General features: G+C 50.9%; 2 protein-coding genes across 2 annotated transcripts; one reads left to right on the forward strand and one right to left on the reverse strand.

Moving 5' to 3' along the window:
- Positions 1–4,739: 4,739 nt before the first annotated feature.
- On the reverse strand, positions 4,740–7,705 carry LOC100901097 (arylsulfatase B). The gene is made up of 10 exons (XM_018641438.2): positions 7,675–7,705; positions 7,235–7,482; positions 6,938–7,097; positions 6,579–6,802; positions 6,272–6,454; positions 5,948–6,146; positions 5,614–5,772; positions 5,242–5,529; positions 4,952–5,124; positions 4,740–4,859 (listed from the first exon to the last, which is right to left on the reverse strand). Exons 1-10 carry the CDS (start codon positions 7,703–7,705, stop codon positions 4,740–4,742), a joined length of 1,785 nt encoding a protein of 594 aa, XP_018496954.2.
- An 8,412-nt stretch (positions 7,706–16,117) lies between these two features.
- LOC100901237 (protein phosphatase methylesterase 1) lies at positions 16,118–18,219 on the forward strand. The gene is made up of 6 exons (XM_003738042.1): positions 16,118–16,296; positions 16,428–16,518; positions 16,642–16,826; positions 16,904–17,120; positions 17,285–17,689; positions 17,906–18,219. Exons 1-6 carry the CDS (start codon positions 16,118–16,120, stop codon positions 17,990–17,992), a joined length of 1,164 nt encoding a protein of 387 aa, XP_003738090.1. The 3' UTR covers positions 17,993–18,219.
- The last annotated feature ends 1,253 nt before the right edge of the window (positions 18,220–19,472 follow it).

The raw sequence follows: 19,472 nt of genomic DNA on the forward strand, positions 1-19,472 counted from the left end.
GCGGAGATCCAGGGACTGAGCATCAACGATGTATGTGATTCATCTGCATCCGGAGGTCCCGCTCCTCCTCGTGGGGGACAGGGTGCAGCTCCAGGGGGTCTCCCGGAAGCCCTCCTCGACACATGGACCCTCGCCATGTGGGTCTTATCCAAACTCGAGTACTCCGTTCCGGCGCCGGAGCGAGCGAGACAAGAAGCTCAGGAGCGTCGGAAGAAAGCAGAGACCGGCTACCCCTGGAATGAGCCACAAAGTCTGTTTTCCGTGGAATATCCCAGTACTGAAGAGCTTGATGTGCGGGAACGACGGGTGCAGCCGGTGCCGCGAGCGACGCCTTCGCTCGAATACTGCGCGTTCTGTCGGAAGAATGGACAGCCGCGCGAGGTATTTCTTTCTCACAATTTACACGATCCCCAGGGCGTCGTGCGCTGTCCTTGGCTCCGGGCTTACAGCTGCGGCATTTGCCACAACGGAGGGGGCGACTTCGCCCACACAATGAGTTACTGCCCGATGTTGGCGAATCCAAAGAAACCACGGGCTGCCCACCGGCGCCGTAGAGAATGAGATTGACAATAGGTATTAATTCGGATACCTAGGTAGACCAGAGGAAAGATTTCAATGATATCTCAAATGGAATCATACCGCCTAATTCATTCGAAATAAATCGGTCTCCGGTATCGGAAACTCATGTTTCTCTCGCATCGTTCCGCCTCTATAAGCATGCGGATATGGGTATACTGTATCCATGTGCAATAAGCAACGTCGGTTCTTTCGCTTGCCCGAGCTTCCGACAAGGAATATAGGGAAAGCTCAACCCCCTGTCCATAGATGCGAGAACACGCATCATCAACCCGGCATCGGTGAAACATGCCGACACGTTCGTTTCCGATGAGTGCGCGCGCCGGGGCAATGCATCGAACTCCTGGTTGGGAGTTCAACTCAATCTCACGTCCTTGGAAGCCACTGTTTCTGAAAAAGTTAATTTTGGAACTCGCTCCAAGTTCCGCATGATAACGTTCCGCCATCCGGAAAAAAACAGAATATTTTTGCAGTGTCCTGGTTGTTTTGCTGCGCTCACGATTCATTGAGGATTCTCGCAGATTGGGAGCGAGTAGTTCAGAGACATGAAGGCTCCTGACTGTCCCTCGGGATATTCGGCAATGTTCGCGAATTCGGTATTTCACATACACCCTAAACTACATGCGAAAGTATCATATCCAACAATGTCTTTATACTTGACGAAGACGCCTCGATATCAAGAAGCTGACCCTTGTTCATTACGATCTAGGCGTATACCTTGGGGCTCAACGAGAAGAGTAATCAGATCCGGTCTGTATACGATCGAGGAAGTTTATTCCGAACGACCTACAGGAACTGTACTTACACAGTATACGAAGCTCTGAGTTATTATTGATCACGTGTAAGGCAAAGGGGGATCCTGGCGTCGCTCAATCTGCAAAATGGCTTCAAGCGCGAAGCCGAGCGTCTGGTCAATTTCCCGATCATTCATTCACCGGGCCAGCCGTGGATTGACGGAAAGGACTTCACAGTGATTGAGGAGTCTATAGTGAACGATAAGCTCAGAAGCTTCTAGATATCCGTTTAGCATCTATGCATCATATCCAAACCAGACGCGGCTCTACGGATGGGGAGACTCTGCTCCTAGAGTGTGTAAGAAAAGCCTAGGTATGCGCATTTGAGATTTTCCCCATTGTTTTGGAGAGCGTTGGTATCACGATGGAACTTCGGTGAAAAGATTCGGGTTTCTAGGGCCTACAACCCCACGTCAACCGATCCAAGATGTCCCGATCGTGTGAGAGATGCAGGAATCCCACTCTAAGAAATCCTCGAATCTTTCCCGCAGAGTTCCAACGGATTCCATCATTTTGATGTCATGAGAATGTCATCAATTGGCGGTGTCGGAGCGCTCTCGATGAACTAGGAGAAGAAAAAGCATCACAGGCAGAGATATGCAATCAGAACCGCAGCGGGGAAATCGAGATTCTACTTACGATCAGGTTCGACTCTTTGTCGGAAATCAGTCTTTCGAAGTTCATGCAGAGGAATTTCCAGTAGAAACAGCTTCCTTGACGAGCTTGACACGCTTGATTGAAATGATCAGTGAGGGAAGATTCGACTTCGGGAAAGGAGTCCCAAAGAATGTGAGGGCGCTGCGTCCCGCAACCTTGCCGAATTTCGCATTACGCAACCTGGCATCTTGCCTGGGCAACCACTCCGATCGATTGTGAAACAGGAGACTTCGCCTCGTCGTTGTTCGTTTGCGGGAACATCCCGAGTCTTCCTCGTGGATGGCCACCTTTCAAGTCGGAGTTAGCGCCGGTGCCGTATCGATGCACGAGGAGAGGACGGCCGAGGCGAACCACGAGCCTTACCCGTGTGGTCTAGCTCGGCCGAACATGCTGGGAGCGTTTAGACTGTTTCTAAGGGAGAACTTCTGAATGGAGAAATCGTTTCGGGACCATCGATCTCTGCTGAAATGGTGATCAAAGGTCGGCAACCTTCTCAGGGGCGTCAGGTAATCAACGGAGTCCATGAGAGAGGGTCGCCGACTCCCGAGCTGAATAATCAAGGAGGCCATGACTGCAGGTTGACATGGCCTATCGGGGAATGAGATGGCCAAGTCCGTATGGAACTTGACTGGTCTGAGATTCCGTATTCTTCCGCAGGGAACATTGTCTGCGATACCTTGGGAGCGGCATTGTGAATCCTCGAATTGCTTTCTCAATGCCTGAGCGTACAGGAATTTGTTCAATGCTTGCTTGTCGTCATTATCCGACTCGGGATAACCGAAACCTGAAATCATCCCCTCATGCGTTCAGGGAGACGTGGAGAGCGTCAGCGTCGTATAGCTTCGTCGTTCATCCGCCCGCGTTCAAATGGAATCGGTTGGCATTCTCCTTTCCCGCGCTCGTTGTCCACTGTGCCTAGGTACTTATTGGCCGAACTCCTGTGCAGTCATTCTACCTTCCCTACACTTCAGTACTCAATTAGATGAGCCAACATCCTGCTCAGAATAAAGTTCAATGGGAGAAGTCTGGCGCTCTTATCGGCCTCATCTGAGTCTCCGGAGTATTGAAGTCTGTTTTGAACAGTTTGTATCCCAAATGTGGAATTTCGCGCGGCCTTAGACACCTTCTTCATATCGACGATTCCGAAAACTAATATAGAATTTTCTCTAGCATGCTCGTGCGCAATTTCCTCCGCCAAATATTTGGGTTTGAAAGAAGTTTTTTCATTATTCCGTCATCCCTCTTTCGACCGGACTTCGAGTTGAGCTAATACGCCAGGAGTCAGCAGGTCAGCAATACAATGAGCCGAGCTAATCAGGTACCAGAGTAGAAGCAGGAGCGGCCGAAGCAAGGAAACCGAAGAAGCAGTCGCGCTTGTAGCTGAAGGAGTAACCGCTCCGAGGTGCTTCCAGACGAGAGCGGCCACAAGGTATTCATGGGACCACAGCCGTCCAGACGCAGGCACCGTCGACGAACATCAATCGGTTAAGGGTAGCCACGCCCGCCGGAAGGAGGCGAAGAAGATTCGACGACGTGAATGTATAGCTAGATTCTAGCTCGCTTGTCGACAGCGAAGCTCCCGTTATCGAAATGAAAAGTCTCTCTGAACCGGAAGGCAGTTTGTGTTGAAGATTTAGATTTCTCCGAGAGAACGAAACCGATAACCCTCAAGTCCCCAGTTCCGACGGGGAGCTCGATGAGTTTTCGGAGCGCAGATAGCGAGTGCCTCTCAACGAGGATTGACGTCTCACCTCCATGATGAGAAACTCGCATTCGTACAAATTCTTTAAAACAATGCGGATGAAATGCATTGAATTAATGCAAGAGTTGATTGTTGTGAGAGCTTCGAGGAAAGAAGTCAGGATGCCGGAGAAATTCATCCAAAGGGATATCCTCAATAATCGGTTCCCATTCTCCTCAGGCTTCAAGCCTTCGTTCCTCACGATCCTGTTCCGGAGCGTTGATCTCTGATCGCTCGAAATTTCCATCCCTGTTCTCCACGACAGATGTTGTAGAATGAGAGCATGCTGGTTGGGGATGCTCGGTGTGAACGGCATATCCATCTTTATTCTATCACAACCTGAGAACATTCTTGAGAGCCTATTTGCTCACGCGATTCCGAGACAAGGATCGGGCTCATGAAAAGTCGCAAGAATAATTCCATCCGCATACAGCGTGCGGAGTCAGCTCACCGGTGAGCTGCCATCGACCGTGAAGTCCTACTATTTATCCTCAATCGTTAGAGCTGTCACTTGGCAGGGAGTACTTTCTGGACCACGCGACTGTTCAGTTCCCTACGTGCCACTTCGACGGATTTTTCTCCGTTGATCTGGAAGCCAGTCTTGGTCCGCCTGCGCGCAGCCTCTACGCAATACCTATCTCGCCTAATTCCACCACATCTCGCTCGGGAAGAAATTCTTTCACTTTCGACGCACTTCGGACCATCCCTCCCGATAGCTTCTCAAATCCACTCATATAAATAGATTCAAATTTCCAAGTCTAGGTGAAAGAGTATACTCTCAGTAGGCTCTCGGGGCGTAAGTGTCCCAAACTACGTGAAGCGAAGTTCTCTATTTTAGAATGGCGAAATAAGCTCTCTCCCAAACTAGCCTACGCGAAGATGCCTCCCCTCTCGGAGGCCGTGCGCTGGGAAAATTGCGTGATCACGAGGGAATGATCAAATAACTTAATTACAATAAGATTAGCCGCTCGTCACCGAATCCAAGGGCCCCACGTGGCATTGGGTTGGAATGAGTAATCGTCCGGCTTGTTATTTATCGGTCGAGCACTTCGCGCGTGCGCCTCGAGTCGCGAGAGAAGATACCTCGCCACCTGCAGGTGGAAGATGGAGCTATTTGGTAGGGACTGGAATCCCCCGGAGTACCTTTTATCTCATTGTTTGAGGAAGGAATCCTCTGCCCTACCTGAGTCAACTGCCCGTAGAGATTATTGTACTCGCACGGATCGGTGGCCAAGTCGAAGAGACAAGGCTGCTCACTCGGATTGCACGCTGTTGCGCTCGATGGATTCCCGCAGTGCACCCGGGTCTCCTCGCGCCATTGCCACGTCGGCCTTCGACTGTAGTCTTCTTCGCGACCTTGAAGGAAAATGGGAGCGGATCGCATGGGTCTCGATACGCAATTCACGGTCTAAAATTGAATAGGTGTGGACGTGTCCGACATCCGACATTGTACGGACTGGCGCGATGGCTCACCTTTCCACCAGTAGCCGAGGTCTCGCAGAACTCTGGCGACGGCCGACTTGTCCATGTATCTCTCAAGTACGGAATGCGAAGCGTAGCCAAAACCACGGTTGTCGTACCATTCGGTGAGGTTGTACATCGGACCGTAAAGGAGTTTATATCGGCCAACTCGAATCGCTAGATCTCGTTGGACGGGATCGATATTATAGAGGATTTCTGTCCGAGGCGATGCCATTCCGTCCGAGACGGCGCCCCACACGTTCATGCCATCGATTCTGCCGAGGTTCCTCGGATCGCCGCCTGCAAACTCAATTCTCATAGTAATCTTCCAAACAGGGGAGAGGGGTGGGGACGGGTAGACCATGAGAGCGGCAGCCTACTCACCTGCCAAACTGTAGATTGTCGGAAGCCAGTCGACTATGTGAACCATGTCGTAGAACACTCTTCTCGGTCTTCTGATGAGAGGACTCCAGACGAAGGCTGGAACCCGAGTGCCTCCCTCGAATAGTGTGCGTTTCTGACCTCGCAACGGAAAGTTGGTCCCTGAAAGTGCTCCCGCCAGTTAGAATGTCGCATTCCATCCCGAGTACTGAAGCATCGACTCAGTCAGCATCTACGCAGAATGGAACTCCATCGAGATCCATTCGGTCCCGAAGAGCTATCAGTGGAGAGGTTTTGTCAAATTTCGGCTGGAACGGAAATGCGGACAGACACAAACCAGTATTTTCCATCGGGGCTGTGGCTTGGCCTCCGTTATCAGAAGAAAACAGAATAATAGTGTTGTCCAGAATGCCCTTCTTCGCTAATGCTTCAACCACTCTACCGACAGAAACGTCAAGCTCTGCTAACATCGCGGCGAAAGTCGTTCTGTTCCGATCGCCGACGTAGGAAAATTTGTCGATCGTTTCTTGAGGAGCCTACAATGAACGGATATCATCTGAGCGATTAGCGAGCGGAAGAAAGAATGAAATCCGAAAAAAAATCCGACCTAAGCGACCCGGAAAGCGAGGCTTCCGGGAGAGCTTGAGGATTTGCCGCGCACCTGGAAAGGATCCCTATCCGTGGCTCGGTGCACGGCCAAGTGTGCGAAGTACAAGAAGAGCGGGTTGTCCACATCATGATCTCTGATGATCTCCTCGGCCCGATCGGTGAACAATCTAGTGGCGTACTCTTCGGAGTGATACGGAACTTCGTCTTTGAAGAAGTCCAAAGCGCTGTCTCGTTTCTGTAGGAGAGGGAAAGGAGCATCGATAGGGAGCCTCAGTCTCCGAATGGGTGGATCACCGAATCCAAAGACGAATACTCGAGAATTTATGTAGCTACTCATTCCATACGAAGGATACGCGTACATAGGTGTGATTATGGGTGAAATAATCGATGTAACCGTTGTAGTATCCGAGATGCGAATCGAAACCTCGACGCGTGGGCAGAAACTCCTTCTTGAATTGACCGAGATGCCATTTCCCGATCAAATGAGTTCTATAGCCCAAATCTTTCAAATGCTGAGGCAAGAGTTTGAAATCCAGGGGCAGACCCCAGGGTTCCCTACTCCGGATAACGTAATGTTGCATGCCTGGTCATAAAAGATTGTTTTCATTAGTCGTCTCTCATCTTCGAATTGATTCGAGAATCAGTGATATCCTGTGATTCCGACTCTCCACCCGGAAATCCCGCGCCGATTCCACGGAGACGCCTCTAAGGAATTTACCGCTGTGTATCGGGTACATCCCCGTCAACAACGCTGCTCTGGATGGCGTGCAAAATGGCTGAACGTAATGGTTCTGAAGGATGACTCCTGCCGAAGCCAATGCATCGAGATTCGGTGTCGGGATTTGCCCCGAGCCTGTGAAAGAAACGTCATTCCATCCCTGGAAAAACACTTTCGTCATTCACCTCCTTCGGCCGCCATCGTCTGACCGGAGACGAATTCTCACGAGCGCTCCAGAAGACGGTGCGCTACAAAAAATGCGGTTATTTCATGAAGTCGGAAGAAGATTCGACTCACCATATCATCAGCGAGAATGACGACAACGTTCGGTCGCCGCTGGGGCTGGCGCGCTCTCGGACGAGTCAGAGGCTCCTGAGGTAAGTTGAATGGACCTCCGTCAAACCGTAGACCTAAATCTGGATCTATGCCGATGCCGTTGCTGAGAGCGTTCGGATAACCGAAATCCCCGTATTCAAAATCTTGAGTCCCAACTGTGCCCACCAGATACAGCAGAATAATGCATGAGATCGTTGAGGCTGAAGGATCTGATAGGAGAGTTTGTCGTCAGTTGGCTTTCCGAGCCCTACTCGAGAATTATGTGGTCGTCCAGGATTTCTCTTCCGCGGAATCGTTCCACGCAAAGGACGATGAAATCGTTCTGACTACCTATGTACGATTATGTCAATGGTCAACCGAAGCCATGCGCAGGAGTCCAGTCGCGAACCGCGTCAGCTTACGTAGTTCGTGAGCGACGGTGATCGGAAACATATGGGTAGGTAATCCATTTTCTATTTATTTTCTATTGTATCTCCATTCGTGAGCGGGGAGCCCGCGGAGCGTTCGGAAGAGGCTCGCTTGTTCAGAGCTATGATGGGTCTCGAATTCAAAGAGGATCGCGCTTCATTTTTAGGTTTCTTCACCTCATTCCTTGTTTCGTCGCTATTAAACTCGTCAAAAGAGGGACGACCTTGTCTGTCCCTAATATCGCCTCTCCTGCTTACTGTGATCGTACAGCTGCGGGGCCCATGCGTTGGGCTCGAGATAATGACAATTATAATGATGATAATTCGATAGTTACATAACGATCCGAGGGCTGTGCTGATTCGAGAAGCCGGAGGGATCGAGCAGCGAGTCAGTGCGGCCAACAGCCGAAGGGAGCCTGTGTCATAATTACTCGGAGAGAACCGGTACGATATAACCAGAAATAAATCAGGGGCCGTCTTGACGGTTCAGTGTTCTCAAACTTTCCAGCGCGAATTCCAACAAAGCTTGGCGACGCGTCTGGAACAGGAGTTGTTTGGTCGGTCTACCTGCTTGCTCGAGTGGTGACTCGCCTCTTTGCTCAGCACCCTATCTGGCTGTTTGGCCGTCGGTTGTTTGCCGCGGGACTTCTCCAAGCGTGTCTTGCTTCGGGGCGAATGAGCGAAAGCGTCGCGTTTAGATCGTTTTTTTCCTCTTTCTGAATATGAGCGGGCTCCTCGATAGCCTTCAATATAAGATCCAACAGAGCAGCTCTTCCAATTCGCGCACCTCTCCGACGCCGCAGCAAAAAACCTCCCCCGCGACCACGGCGAGCGCTCGTTCCGAACTGTGTGAGGAATGCTCGCCTCTCTTATTCAAACACTCTCTTCAGTACTTCGTTGGAGGGAGAAGAAATTAGTATTTTTTCCCCCGCCTGGGAATGGATGGGGTACGTTGTTAAATAGGATTTCGATTCAGACGTTGTTTCCCCGTCCACGCCCAGCGGAGCGTCGGTTTCGGTTAGTAATATCAGCTGGATGCTTGTCCAGGAGCCAGGCGAGATTCTGATCGCGTTCATGTTCAGGAACATCGAACGTCGCGGAAAGATGCGCTCTCCAAGGTTCGAGTAGGCGAGGACATAAGAGTCGACCGTCGAACGTGATCCGGATCGTGGTTCCGAAAATTCCACCACTCTCCGGGAGAACAGGAGCGAAGGACATTTATGAGGCGAACTCGGCAATCAGAGGTCATTAGAGCCTAGGCATAAGCGCATAATGGAGCGTCGGCGTCGAGGAAATCCGCTGGAGGCCCCGAGTGAAGGTCCCGATCTCCCCAGACGTGAACAAGCTTTATCGAGGAGCGTCATGAATTCAGAGAGAATCCGCAGGAGAGAGAGTGACATATCGCTACCGCAAAGAAACTTTGAATCCTGGAACCTAAGGGATTCTTCCGGAGATAGGATTTGCTTTATGATGGATCCGGGATAAATCGTGCTCATGGAAGCTCGATGAAGGATCATGAATATCAATATGTTGTCCTGAGAAGGTATCCGCCCTCTGACACATCGCATTATGACTATTCACATTCATCGAATCTGACGCAGCTGTCAGCCCAGGGAACTGATCAGTTAGTTCGCTGAATAAGCCTTGACCCTGATTTCACTATTTCTGATATAGTTCACAAGACTGCTGTGTCAAGGGCTGGAATTGATTTACAGAAGTTATGGGCTCAGTGATCGACACTGCGATATGCTGGGGTTGACAATCAACCTCAGCTGCCGGATTGGATTCTTCCAAGTACCCTCCTCCGTGAAATCATCCGAAAACATCGACCTCTTTTCCGTGTCGAAGATTCTCCCGACATCGATGTCCGTAATTACTTGCCATGCGCCGAGAGGATAAAACAAACAAAATGAAAAAACAACTGATTGCTCGAAACGGGTATACTCCCCACGGAGTTCAGGCGCACCCATTCGAGAGATTCGAATCTCAGACGGTTGTACTCACCCATGATTCGTCCTGTACGAGCTTGAGTCTCGATCAGAAAATTGAAGAGTCCAAGGACGCTCGCACTTCTCTCCCGGATGAAAAAGCGGGCCTCAGGCCGCCTGGCAACTCGTTCAACTCCTGGGCCACAGATATGAGCTCCATAGGTGTATCACACTTAGTATTCCTGAATTCGAGAGTCCTCCTTTTCCTTCGACACAATAAGCCGAATCGCGCGAAGAGTCCTTAATCACCGAGTGGGCAGACCCCCCGGATCGTTCCGCGACACCGGTGTCGTCGGGAGGATAGTGAGGTCTCACTTTCCGCCTCGAGATCACTCGCCCGCAATGAGCGTACTGTAGTTAGTCTTGACCACCGCAACGAGCTTCCCCTTCCTCGGACCGGACTTCCGTCCGTAATGGGGGTATTCGAGAATTTTTCTCCGACCTCCGTGGAAACACAAGATCTTCAGGTGAGTCCCAGCAACCGCCTATGGAGTCCGACCGGTCCCATGGGACCCTCGACGACGCCGAGCGACTCCGAGCGGCTCCGGAGAATATCCAGGGTTCAACAAAGCTTTCCGGTGCTCAAAAACGACGCCGGAGAACCTTCGACGTTTCCCAAGGCTGCGGAACTTATCGACCAGAAGGTTTGGGATGCTCAGGCTCGACCGAGGAGTGGAGGCTAAGCAGCTTGACGGCTGGATTCCTGCCGAGGAAGTCACAGAACTCAATCGGACTCGATACTCGTGAACCTGTTCTCGCTCCGACGAGATGGCACGATTTGTCGATGCTTATGTGAGTTCTATCACAAAGCGCGAACTCTCCCTCGCCCAGCAGCGGCCGATCTTCCCTCCCCTCCGGAAGAGCGTGAAGGATTAACTTAAATGAGCGTTCGTCCTAGTGTTACGTGATTTAAAATTTACCGCTCTATCCAGCACCCATTGTTCGTTGATGACTCGGTTGTATAACGGGTCCGAAAATACCCTCAAGAATAGCCAAAAAAAAAGAGTGTCGCCCGCTTGCGTTCTCTTTTTGCTAGCTGCGGTCTGCAGGCGAAGTTGCTGCTGCGCGCCATTCGACTCCTTCGACGGAAATAAAAACGATCGGACCACTTTTAGGTGTCGGCTCAGAATTCGATTTACAGAAAGGCAAAACTACCGCTCGTTTACATAACCAAATGCGATACAATGAGGAGGAAATGAGCTGCCTCCACATGGCTGTCAAAGTCTGATGGTGACAATCTCGACTCGTACGGCGGAACTCTCGTGGAGCCGATCTCGGGTGCGATAATTCAGCCGGGACAGTCAGAAGTTCCCTGAGCTCTCCTTTGCAGCGAGGAGACATCCGATCTCGCTTGGAGGATGCGGAGTGGACTTCCTGGGGGCTTTTCGTGTTCAGTACTTCTGCACTTCTGCCCTCTCGATATTCTGCTTTGGAGCAGGAAAAAATCCAGCATGAATGATTCCATCGCTCGGACCCTCAATGGCTCAGACTTATGAGCCTTTCGATTTCGAGCGGAAATCGAGTTTTCGGTCCCTTAATAATGTCCTCATCTCGCCAGGAATGCGGATCTGCATCTCGCCGTTGCATGAGGCTGCAATGAGCAGCGTCAGGAAGCACGCTTGCAAGCGAGCACATTGATAGGTGTGAGCTGTTTGGATAAGAGGAAAAACAAAGTTTCCGAAAACACCTCCTCAGCGAAACAAAAAAAACATTTCTAAATTCTTCTGTCCAATCTCACGGCGGCGGTTCCAGGCAACAGAAGATATTCGAGCGATAACTCTATGTACTAGTAAGTTGATGCAGCCAAGTGTGGTTAAACGGGCCGTGCTGAATTTCAGCCAACCTAAACTCGCCTGTTCTCTTTTTTTTGATGCACTCCTTGAGGAAATGCCTGCGGTCCTTGGAATCTTCCAGGTCGCCAACTCCAGTTCGATGGTCAGAGCTGGATGCGGAGCGGTCAATTCAGCGTCTGCAGGACCGCGGCTGCAGATTTCATCAACTGAGGCCTCTCAATCGCAATAGTGCTTTGTGAGTCTTGTCGAGGAGAGATGCTCGTCGGAAGCTTGGCGTCCAAGGGATTGTTTCTGGAGTCTAGTCGGCGCCTCAGATCTTCTTTGCGAGAGAATTTCCTGGTGGCTGCCCACAGAGCGAAATGAGACCTTTTTCGGCGCGAAGTCGGATTCGATACTTTTTGACCCTTCAGAGTCGACTTCAGGGAAGTGCGGGCTCCGAGCTGAGCTGGTCACGCCGTTCAGACTAGCAGTCTACCCGGTGACGGTGTCATCAAGTCATCGGCAATAAGGGTCTTCTGCAACGATGCTTATAGAATTGTCATCAAGAAATCGATTGCTGGAGCATTCATGTACAGGCTTCTAGATGTGCTTAGGGCTGGACTTGAGCGAATCGGGAAAACATGTTCTGGGCGAGAGATATGAAGCAAGGAATGACTAGCGAGCTCTTGGCAATGAGAATGTCATTTGAGTACTCCGTAGATGTAAATAGCTCACAACGACATTGCGACTTGATCGTGCGTCTAGACTCGTTTACCCAAGTTCGGTGATTGGTCAAAATGTGCTCCCAAGGCTCTCCTTTCTCTAGTTCAACTTGATTCCACTTAGCAACGTATTTCGGTTTTCCCCGATTAGATCTTCGATCAGAGAGTTGATGCCGAGAACCTCCTAGTTTTTTCTCGGTTACACTTCAGGACCTCCCTTCGAAATCTCTGATGGATCTGATGCGGATAGGATTCGTCGATCTCCTCCTCGACATGCAGATCGAGGGAAAGTTCTGGAAGGTTTTCAGATGGAACGTGAGCCGGCGCTCCCAAGTACGAGCTGTCATCTGATACAATTTTTTTTCGGCTGCGATATCGGATCGGTGCTGCTGAACAATTTTGATCGTATGAGTTCGTTGCACATGAATGAACACGGATTTCTCGCCGATTCATGTTCCGTGTTGAAATCTTCCTCCCTAATGATATAGACTCGTGCAGAAGCGGAAATAGCAGCCGAGCAAAAAAAACAGGTGCGAAGAATTCTGTCGATGGGACCGGGCTACTCTTCGTTTTGTTTCGTCGAATTCATCGTGAGGAATCCCTCTGGAATGCATAGTCCACACCGAAAATTCACCGCGAACGCTATCGCTGACCATCTTGCGCATATGATGTCATGTAGCCGAGGATTCGATAGTGTACGTGACAGCGTAGCTCCATGGAACCTCCGGGGCATCCCGCCATCGGATGGCACTCGCTCGATCGAAGTATTCGAACATCCCTAATGTTTGCTGCCATTAGGGATCACGGATCACGAGCTTCTCGATACCTGAACCTTCTGTAGGACGGATTACAAGCCTTAAGCTCTGCTTGAGGGGGCTCTCGTTTCGGAAGAAATCGCGAGAACTTAGACGTAATGCAATATGATGGAGCAAACTGTGGTGCAACGGAGCCGGGACAGAAAAAAAATCTATGCCATACCAAGGCAAAAGTCGGGAGCCTCTCGGCAATGTTCAGACCGATGATTTTGTTTCGGTTTTCTCTCAAACGCTGAAACAAAGATCCGGAGCTTTCCGAGGGATGGTCACCGCGCCACCGCTCCGGCAGTCGTATGATTTCGGAGACCAGGCGGTTCGCGCTGCCGGAGGCGGTTTCGAGGAGAATTCGATGAGCCTTTGAGTCATTGAAATTTCACGGGTGTGGGGAAGATCCGTCTCGGAAGGCGGGGAGATGCCCCGTGATTGGGCTTGTCGATTCTGCTCCTCCTCGTTATTCTCGTGGAGCCTCATGATTTATTATGGAACTGGACCCGAGCCAGGCGAACCCTTTACTCTACATTACATTGTAGAAAAGTTCTCTCAACCCGACTTCGTTGCCGCGCTGTCAAGCCCAGATTATGTAACAAGTCTGTTGGCCATGACTCAAGCGCAAGCGCATAACTTCTGAATATGACTTGTTGATTCATTCCTTTTCAGCCAATCAAAGTTTTCGCCGCTCCAAAGGTGTTGCTCTGAGTTGCATCGCTGAACGAGTGCACAAGAATCGTCTCGTGGTCGACGAATGTGCCGATGACGTCAGGCAGTGTCTCTGAAAAAACCAGAAGATCCACGGCTAGCCTGTATTTCCATCGGTTCGGCCATTCTTTCACGCGGTGGAATGGAACTCCCTCCTCCCTCTCTGCATATTGCTTGAGTTCGAGCTAGAAATCCGGAGGGAGAATCAAGAATCGAGATGAGTTCTAGAAGTTTTGCCAAGGCTCTTCATTTTTCAGAGTCGAGCTTTACAGATGTCCCGACCAAGAATGCCCCTTCTTCGGCTCGGACGGACCGAGTCCCAATCTTCCTGCTCGCGGTCACGTTGGAATAGAGAAACGATTAGGGAGAGGGAAGAGCGGAGGCATGAGATCCGAAATTTCTCGACAAGCACGTGATGGACTCGCTTCTCTGACATCTCCTTTCATTCTCGACGTTACTGATTCTGATGTGATAGCGATTTTCCGGGTTCAGGTCCAGCGGCAATTACTCCGATAATTTTGGCTTTCATCTGATCGCCAATTTCGCTTTCTGGTGTTATTCAATCCTTGGCACACCCGGAGATAGAGGATCGAGTTTGCTTTCCGTCTCTGTGTAACTGGATTACTCACGGCAGACAGATCCACAACGAGTGGCATGCATACACGAGCTCTCCTGTAGGAGACAACATCGAGGAATTCCTCAACATAAACGAGGTCGGAGCGTTCGTTGCTCGGATTGCGCAAAAGGAATGAAGTCCATGATCGACTCCGAGACTCCATTCGCTTTCCACAGTGGCTGGGAGCAGGGACATCGGCGAGTCGGTGTTTCGCAAGTATCGAATCTCGGGTCTGCGATTTCTCAAAGCATCGGTCCCGCTCCCACCTGAAGAAGATCGGTTCAGGTTCGCAGATGACCCACAAAACTGAAAACCGAGATACCCTCTACGCTTCGAAGTATTGTCAACATCAGTCTTCTATCCGTAGTTTCCGTAGTATTCCGTAGCTCTAAAATGGACAGAGCTGAACGCCAAGCACTCGAGTCACGCGATGGCTGTCAAGGTTCCGCGACCAGCCACCGGTTCCCGTCCATTTCTTGTCCGGATGAGTATCGGATCGACTCTGCCAATTCAACGGACCTACTCGCGGCGTCGGGATATTGTGGAGACCTTTCCAAAGACCTGATCTAACGATTCGCGGAGGCATTTCCAGGAACACCTGTACCCGTCAGAAGCGCCTCGTTGTGCTACAGAGAGGAATCAATCATGTATACGCTCCCGCGTCAGGCCAATTCACAGGCATGTAGAAATGTGGAACTGGCCTAGCCGACCTTGGATCGGTTTGCTCCTCGGGACACCCCGTGAAGACATCCGTTAGGGGCAGAGCGAACGCTTGGGTTGGCGCGCATGGTTTGAATCGGAGGAGCGCGGAAGAGAAACGCTCAGAAACAAGAGAGATAGAGTGGTATTCTGCTCAATGTGCGGCGACCACCGCTCGTGTAGAAGGAATAGCAGGATCGATCCCCTTCAACGCTAGCGACGAAAAAGAATACCTACTGACAGTCTAAGTTCTGAAGGAAGCTCCATCTCAAGGATTCTCGCTGTGAGTAGAGATCCGCCGCTCCCGAACTCTTCCGTGACTCGGGAAGCTCGATCAAAACATCCAGGACGTAGTGACAGCCATCAGCTGACCGACCGCGTTCAGTACGAAGTGGGTTTCTCGCCCAACTGAGGAACCTCAAAGCCTATTACGATTCTGACCTCGGGAACACTGTTTCCTCGTGCATGTTTTGTGCGTGCTTCAAAATCGCGGACTGCGTTGTTATTACGATCGCTCCTCTGCTGGAGTCCCGACCAGAAAAGTTGCGGCATTAGCGTGATAGAAACTCCGGTTTACATGCAAGGTCTCTCCCGGATGATCGTTCAACGACCAAAGGGTGATCTGTCCACTCATGTTTCATTCGATGGTTTTTCTCTTATTCTAAAAAGCTCACATCTCAATCATTTTGCAAAGTTTCGCAGACTCTTGAATTTCTGGTTCGTTGTGTAATACCGATTTTACCTCTCTGAATTGACACAATAGCGTCGTCGATCGGACGGACGGGCTCCCGGGACGTTGATTCTGGGAATCAATTCTGGAATCGCGGGTGAGCGCTTTCTCGATAGCAGACGCTCCACCAGCAGACTCATAGAGCGTAAAGTGATAATTGCGATGATGAGAGGGGATACCCATGCTATTTCGAACGTTTAGCTGACGAGCGCGATCTCTGGCGGAGCACAACGAGGGAAGCTCCTCAGAAGTCGAGTTGGAATCTCCAGCCTGTTTTCCGATTAGAGGCCACCGATGCGGGGAGACATAGTGTGCAATCATGGCATGGTTCCGTGCGCTTGACCGTTCCGCGTGATCGAGTCTTCTCGAGAAACTCTTCGAATTATTTTTCAAGGTTCGATGTCATCGCTACAACGAGAGATTCTGCGATCGAAGCTGCCGCCCGTACCACCCGGCGGGAACGGTCCGCCACCCACCCGGAGAGGTCGCAAAGACTACAGCCCGGTGAAATGGAGTCAGTACTTTGAGGAAATACGCGAAATTCCTGTTGACGGAGGCGACGTCTTCACGGTCTACAGGTAATATTTAGACGGAGATGCTTTTGTAGTCCTGCGGGACCTGTTCGTTAGGATAAAGGCCGGGTGGGGGATTATACATCGAACAGCTGAGAGCTCACGCGCGATCTGATCTCCTGTAATTCTTCCCGAAGATGCCAATCTGCTGATTACAAGCCCGAGAACCCGGTGCTGATACTCCTCCACGGTGCCGGCTATAGTGGATTGACGTGGTCCTGTTTCGCGGTACGTATACAGCTTGGTACCGATGAGGGTACTTTCTCGTGCGCTTCCGGGAATAGAGCGGAGCGTGAAAGAAACAGAATGATGAGATAGCTGTGTAATTCAGGAAAAAACTTCTCATTATAGATGGAGATCGTCAAAATGGCCAAGTGCGGTGTGATAGCCATAGACCTCCGAGGTCACGGGGAAAGCCACAGCCAGAACGAGGAAGATCTCTCCGCGGAAACGATGGCTCGGGATGTGGGACAAATATACAAATCATTGTTCCCTGATCAAGAGACACAGCCACCAGCAATCCTGATAGGTCACAGGTGGGTGATGGGTTCCGAGGGGGGCATTCTTCGCATTCCAATTCAGGATGAAGTCGAACAAAATAATTACATTGCAGCATGGGAGGAGCCTTGGCCGTGCATGTGGCCGCGCGGGAATTGATTCCGGTCATAGCGGGGCTTGTTGTCATTGATGTCGTAGAAGGAACGGCCATGGACGCTCTACAGAGCATGCAGAACGTTCTGAGATGTCGCCCGAAGACGTTCAATAGCCTCGAATACGCGGTCGAATGGTCCTGCAGGTCAGGCCAGACCAGGAACATTGAATCAGCGAAGGTGATTATTTTTCTCACTCACTATGTTCGGAAGACAAGATACTAATATAATTTTAGTATCCGCTCCTGCACTACCGGTCTCTCGGAAACCCATAATTTCATCGATGTTATTTCACTCATGAACGCAGATTCATCATCTGATCGCTATTTGTCCTCATTCCGAAGGTTTCGATGCCCGCAATGCTCAAACGGATTTCTGACGGAGTACCCGCAACGAAGCTCATTGGTCAAAGCGAGAGTCAAGACGAAGCCCCAAAACCTGCCGCTTCCGGGGCGAGCGACACCGGAATCCCGGAAGACGAGGAAGCAGAGTTTGAGAAACCCGAACCACCTCAGGCACAACGGGGCTTCACATGGCGGATAGATTTGTCGCTCTCCGAACCTTTCTGGGAAGGTTGGTTCAAAGGACTTTCCGCGACGTTTCTGCGGTGTTCGGGTCCCAAACTCCTGCTGTTAGCGGGCATCGATCGGCTCGACAAAGATCTGACTATCGGACAAATGCAGGGCAAGTTCCAGACACAGGTTCTGCCAAAGGTGGGCCATGCCGTCCATGAAGATGCTCCCGATAAGGTGCGTAACGCTTCGTCGCTCCATTTCGATGGGTTCAATCAAAGGTCACTTGCCTCAATGACGGTTCTGGGCGAATGGAGTCACCAATTATTGCAATTCACTTTCGATACGCCAGCTTCTGACATCGGAAGTGGCTATCATAAGCGAAAACCTTCAAGTTGGAGCGTTTTTTTTCTCATGAAAATTAGTCAATCCCAAATCAATAATCCTTCGCAGGTTGCTGAAACTATTGCCGCATTTCTGGTCCGGAACCAGCTCTGTGAGAAAATAGGAGACTTCACGCCGCCATCCGCGGGCTGTTGAGAAATCCATAGCGAATCATTACACCGTGTGTGCTGGATGCAGTGGATCATCCAAGACCCATATCAAAAGATGAAGCTCCGGGTCCCTCCGAGTTGGATTCATGCGTTATGATTCGATGTCATTGTAAATGAGACTGCTCGATGAACAAAAATAAAATTGGTCGCGTTAAGAATCGACGGAGGCCCAAGAAAGAGTACCCGGGCTCGAAATCCTCACGCGTTTTTTCATAGATGACGGGTTTTCTTTCCTGACTTATCCGGGGCTACGATACAGGACAGAGTCGTGTCCCCGAATTTTGAGCGTGGTAAGTATGCGAATTTTGTTTCTCGGTGCAAAACCTCAAGCTCTTCGCTCGGGCGCACCGGCACCATCGACTGCGCTGCCTTCGAATGGCATTGACCTCCGATACCCTTGCAGGGGTCGGGGTTGCTTTGTCTCACCGGGCAGCGCGGGAACCCCGATGAGGAGCCGGAAGGAGTAGTTCCGTGCGGATTCTCCCGGGAGGGTAACGTTCCGACGCCTTCGAGGTTTGCGGTTAGCTTCATGAGGTCGGATTGAACATTCGGCATCGGCGGACGCTGGTGCTTGTCGCCCGCCCGCGCGGATATTCAACACGGGTTGCCCGACCGACAGCAGGAACTCGTCTGCTCGTTTGTCAACAAATAATCTGGCGCCGGAGCGTATTCTTCAATTCGCTATTTCAGACAAGTTTCCCTCATTCTGTAATTTCAATTGTGATAAGACCGACCGTCAGGCGAAGCATGCAGAGCTTCAACACGAGCGAGGCGAACGCCGCGTTCAATTTCCAGAATGATCCAATGCTCATACTCCGTGAGCCGAACGTGCTGAGAAAATGCGAGTTGCTTACAATGTGAGTATCGGAACCATCCGATTCGAATTCTACGACCGAATCGCGTAGCGCAGCAACATGAGGAACGATCAGTTCCAGTCAAGAAGTCCCTCGGATTCGAGCAGCAGGCGCGAGCGGAACTTTCCCGGGTTCCGAGTCGACGCTGTCATGTGCAGTCTGAGCTGCCAAACACGTCAAGCGCTCTTCTTCAGATAATAATTCATCTCAGGTCTCCGGGCTCCTCGGAGATCGAGATGTCCGAAAGTTCCGGTTCGATTCCGGTTCGGCAAGCAGACGCTCCAGTGGCTCAAGACGAGCTCCAACCGGTCTGACTTTCCATTCTCATTCCTTCGCAGACACCTGAACATGCACAGTGCGGCGGAGCTCCAGATGTACTTCAGTCATATGGTGGACAACCTCTTCCAGACAAACCTCTGCAGCGTCGATCGGAATTCATCGCCGATCGAATATCAGTGTCTCCTGAACCTGTTGAGTCCACAGGGACCCGTCTTCCAGCTCGCGGAGAAACTCACCACAGAGGTTGCAACGCCACGAATTTTATTCGCCATCAACAGACTTCCCCCAGGTCTCGTTGACTTCTTGGTACACAACAACGCGTCACATTTCATT

The sequence above is a fragment of the Galendromus occidentalis genome, unplaced genomic scaffold (assembly GCF_000255335.2).
Source record: "Galendromus occidentalis unplaced genomic scaffold, Mocc_1.1 scf7180000075756, whole genome shotgun sequence".
NCBI lineage: Eukaryota > Metazoa > Arthropoda > Arachnida > Mesostigmata > Phytoseiidae > Galendromus > Galendromus occidentalis.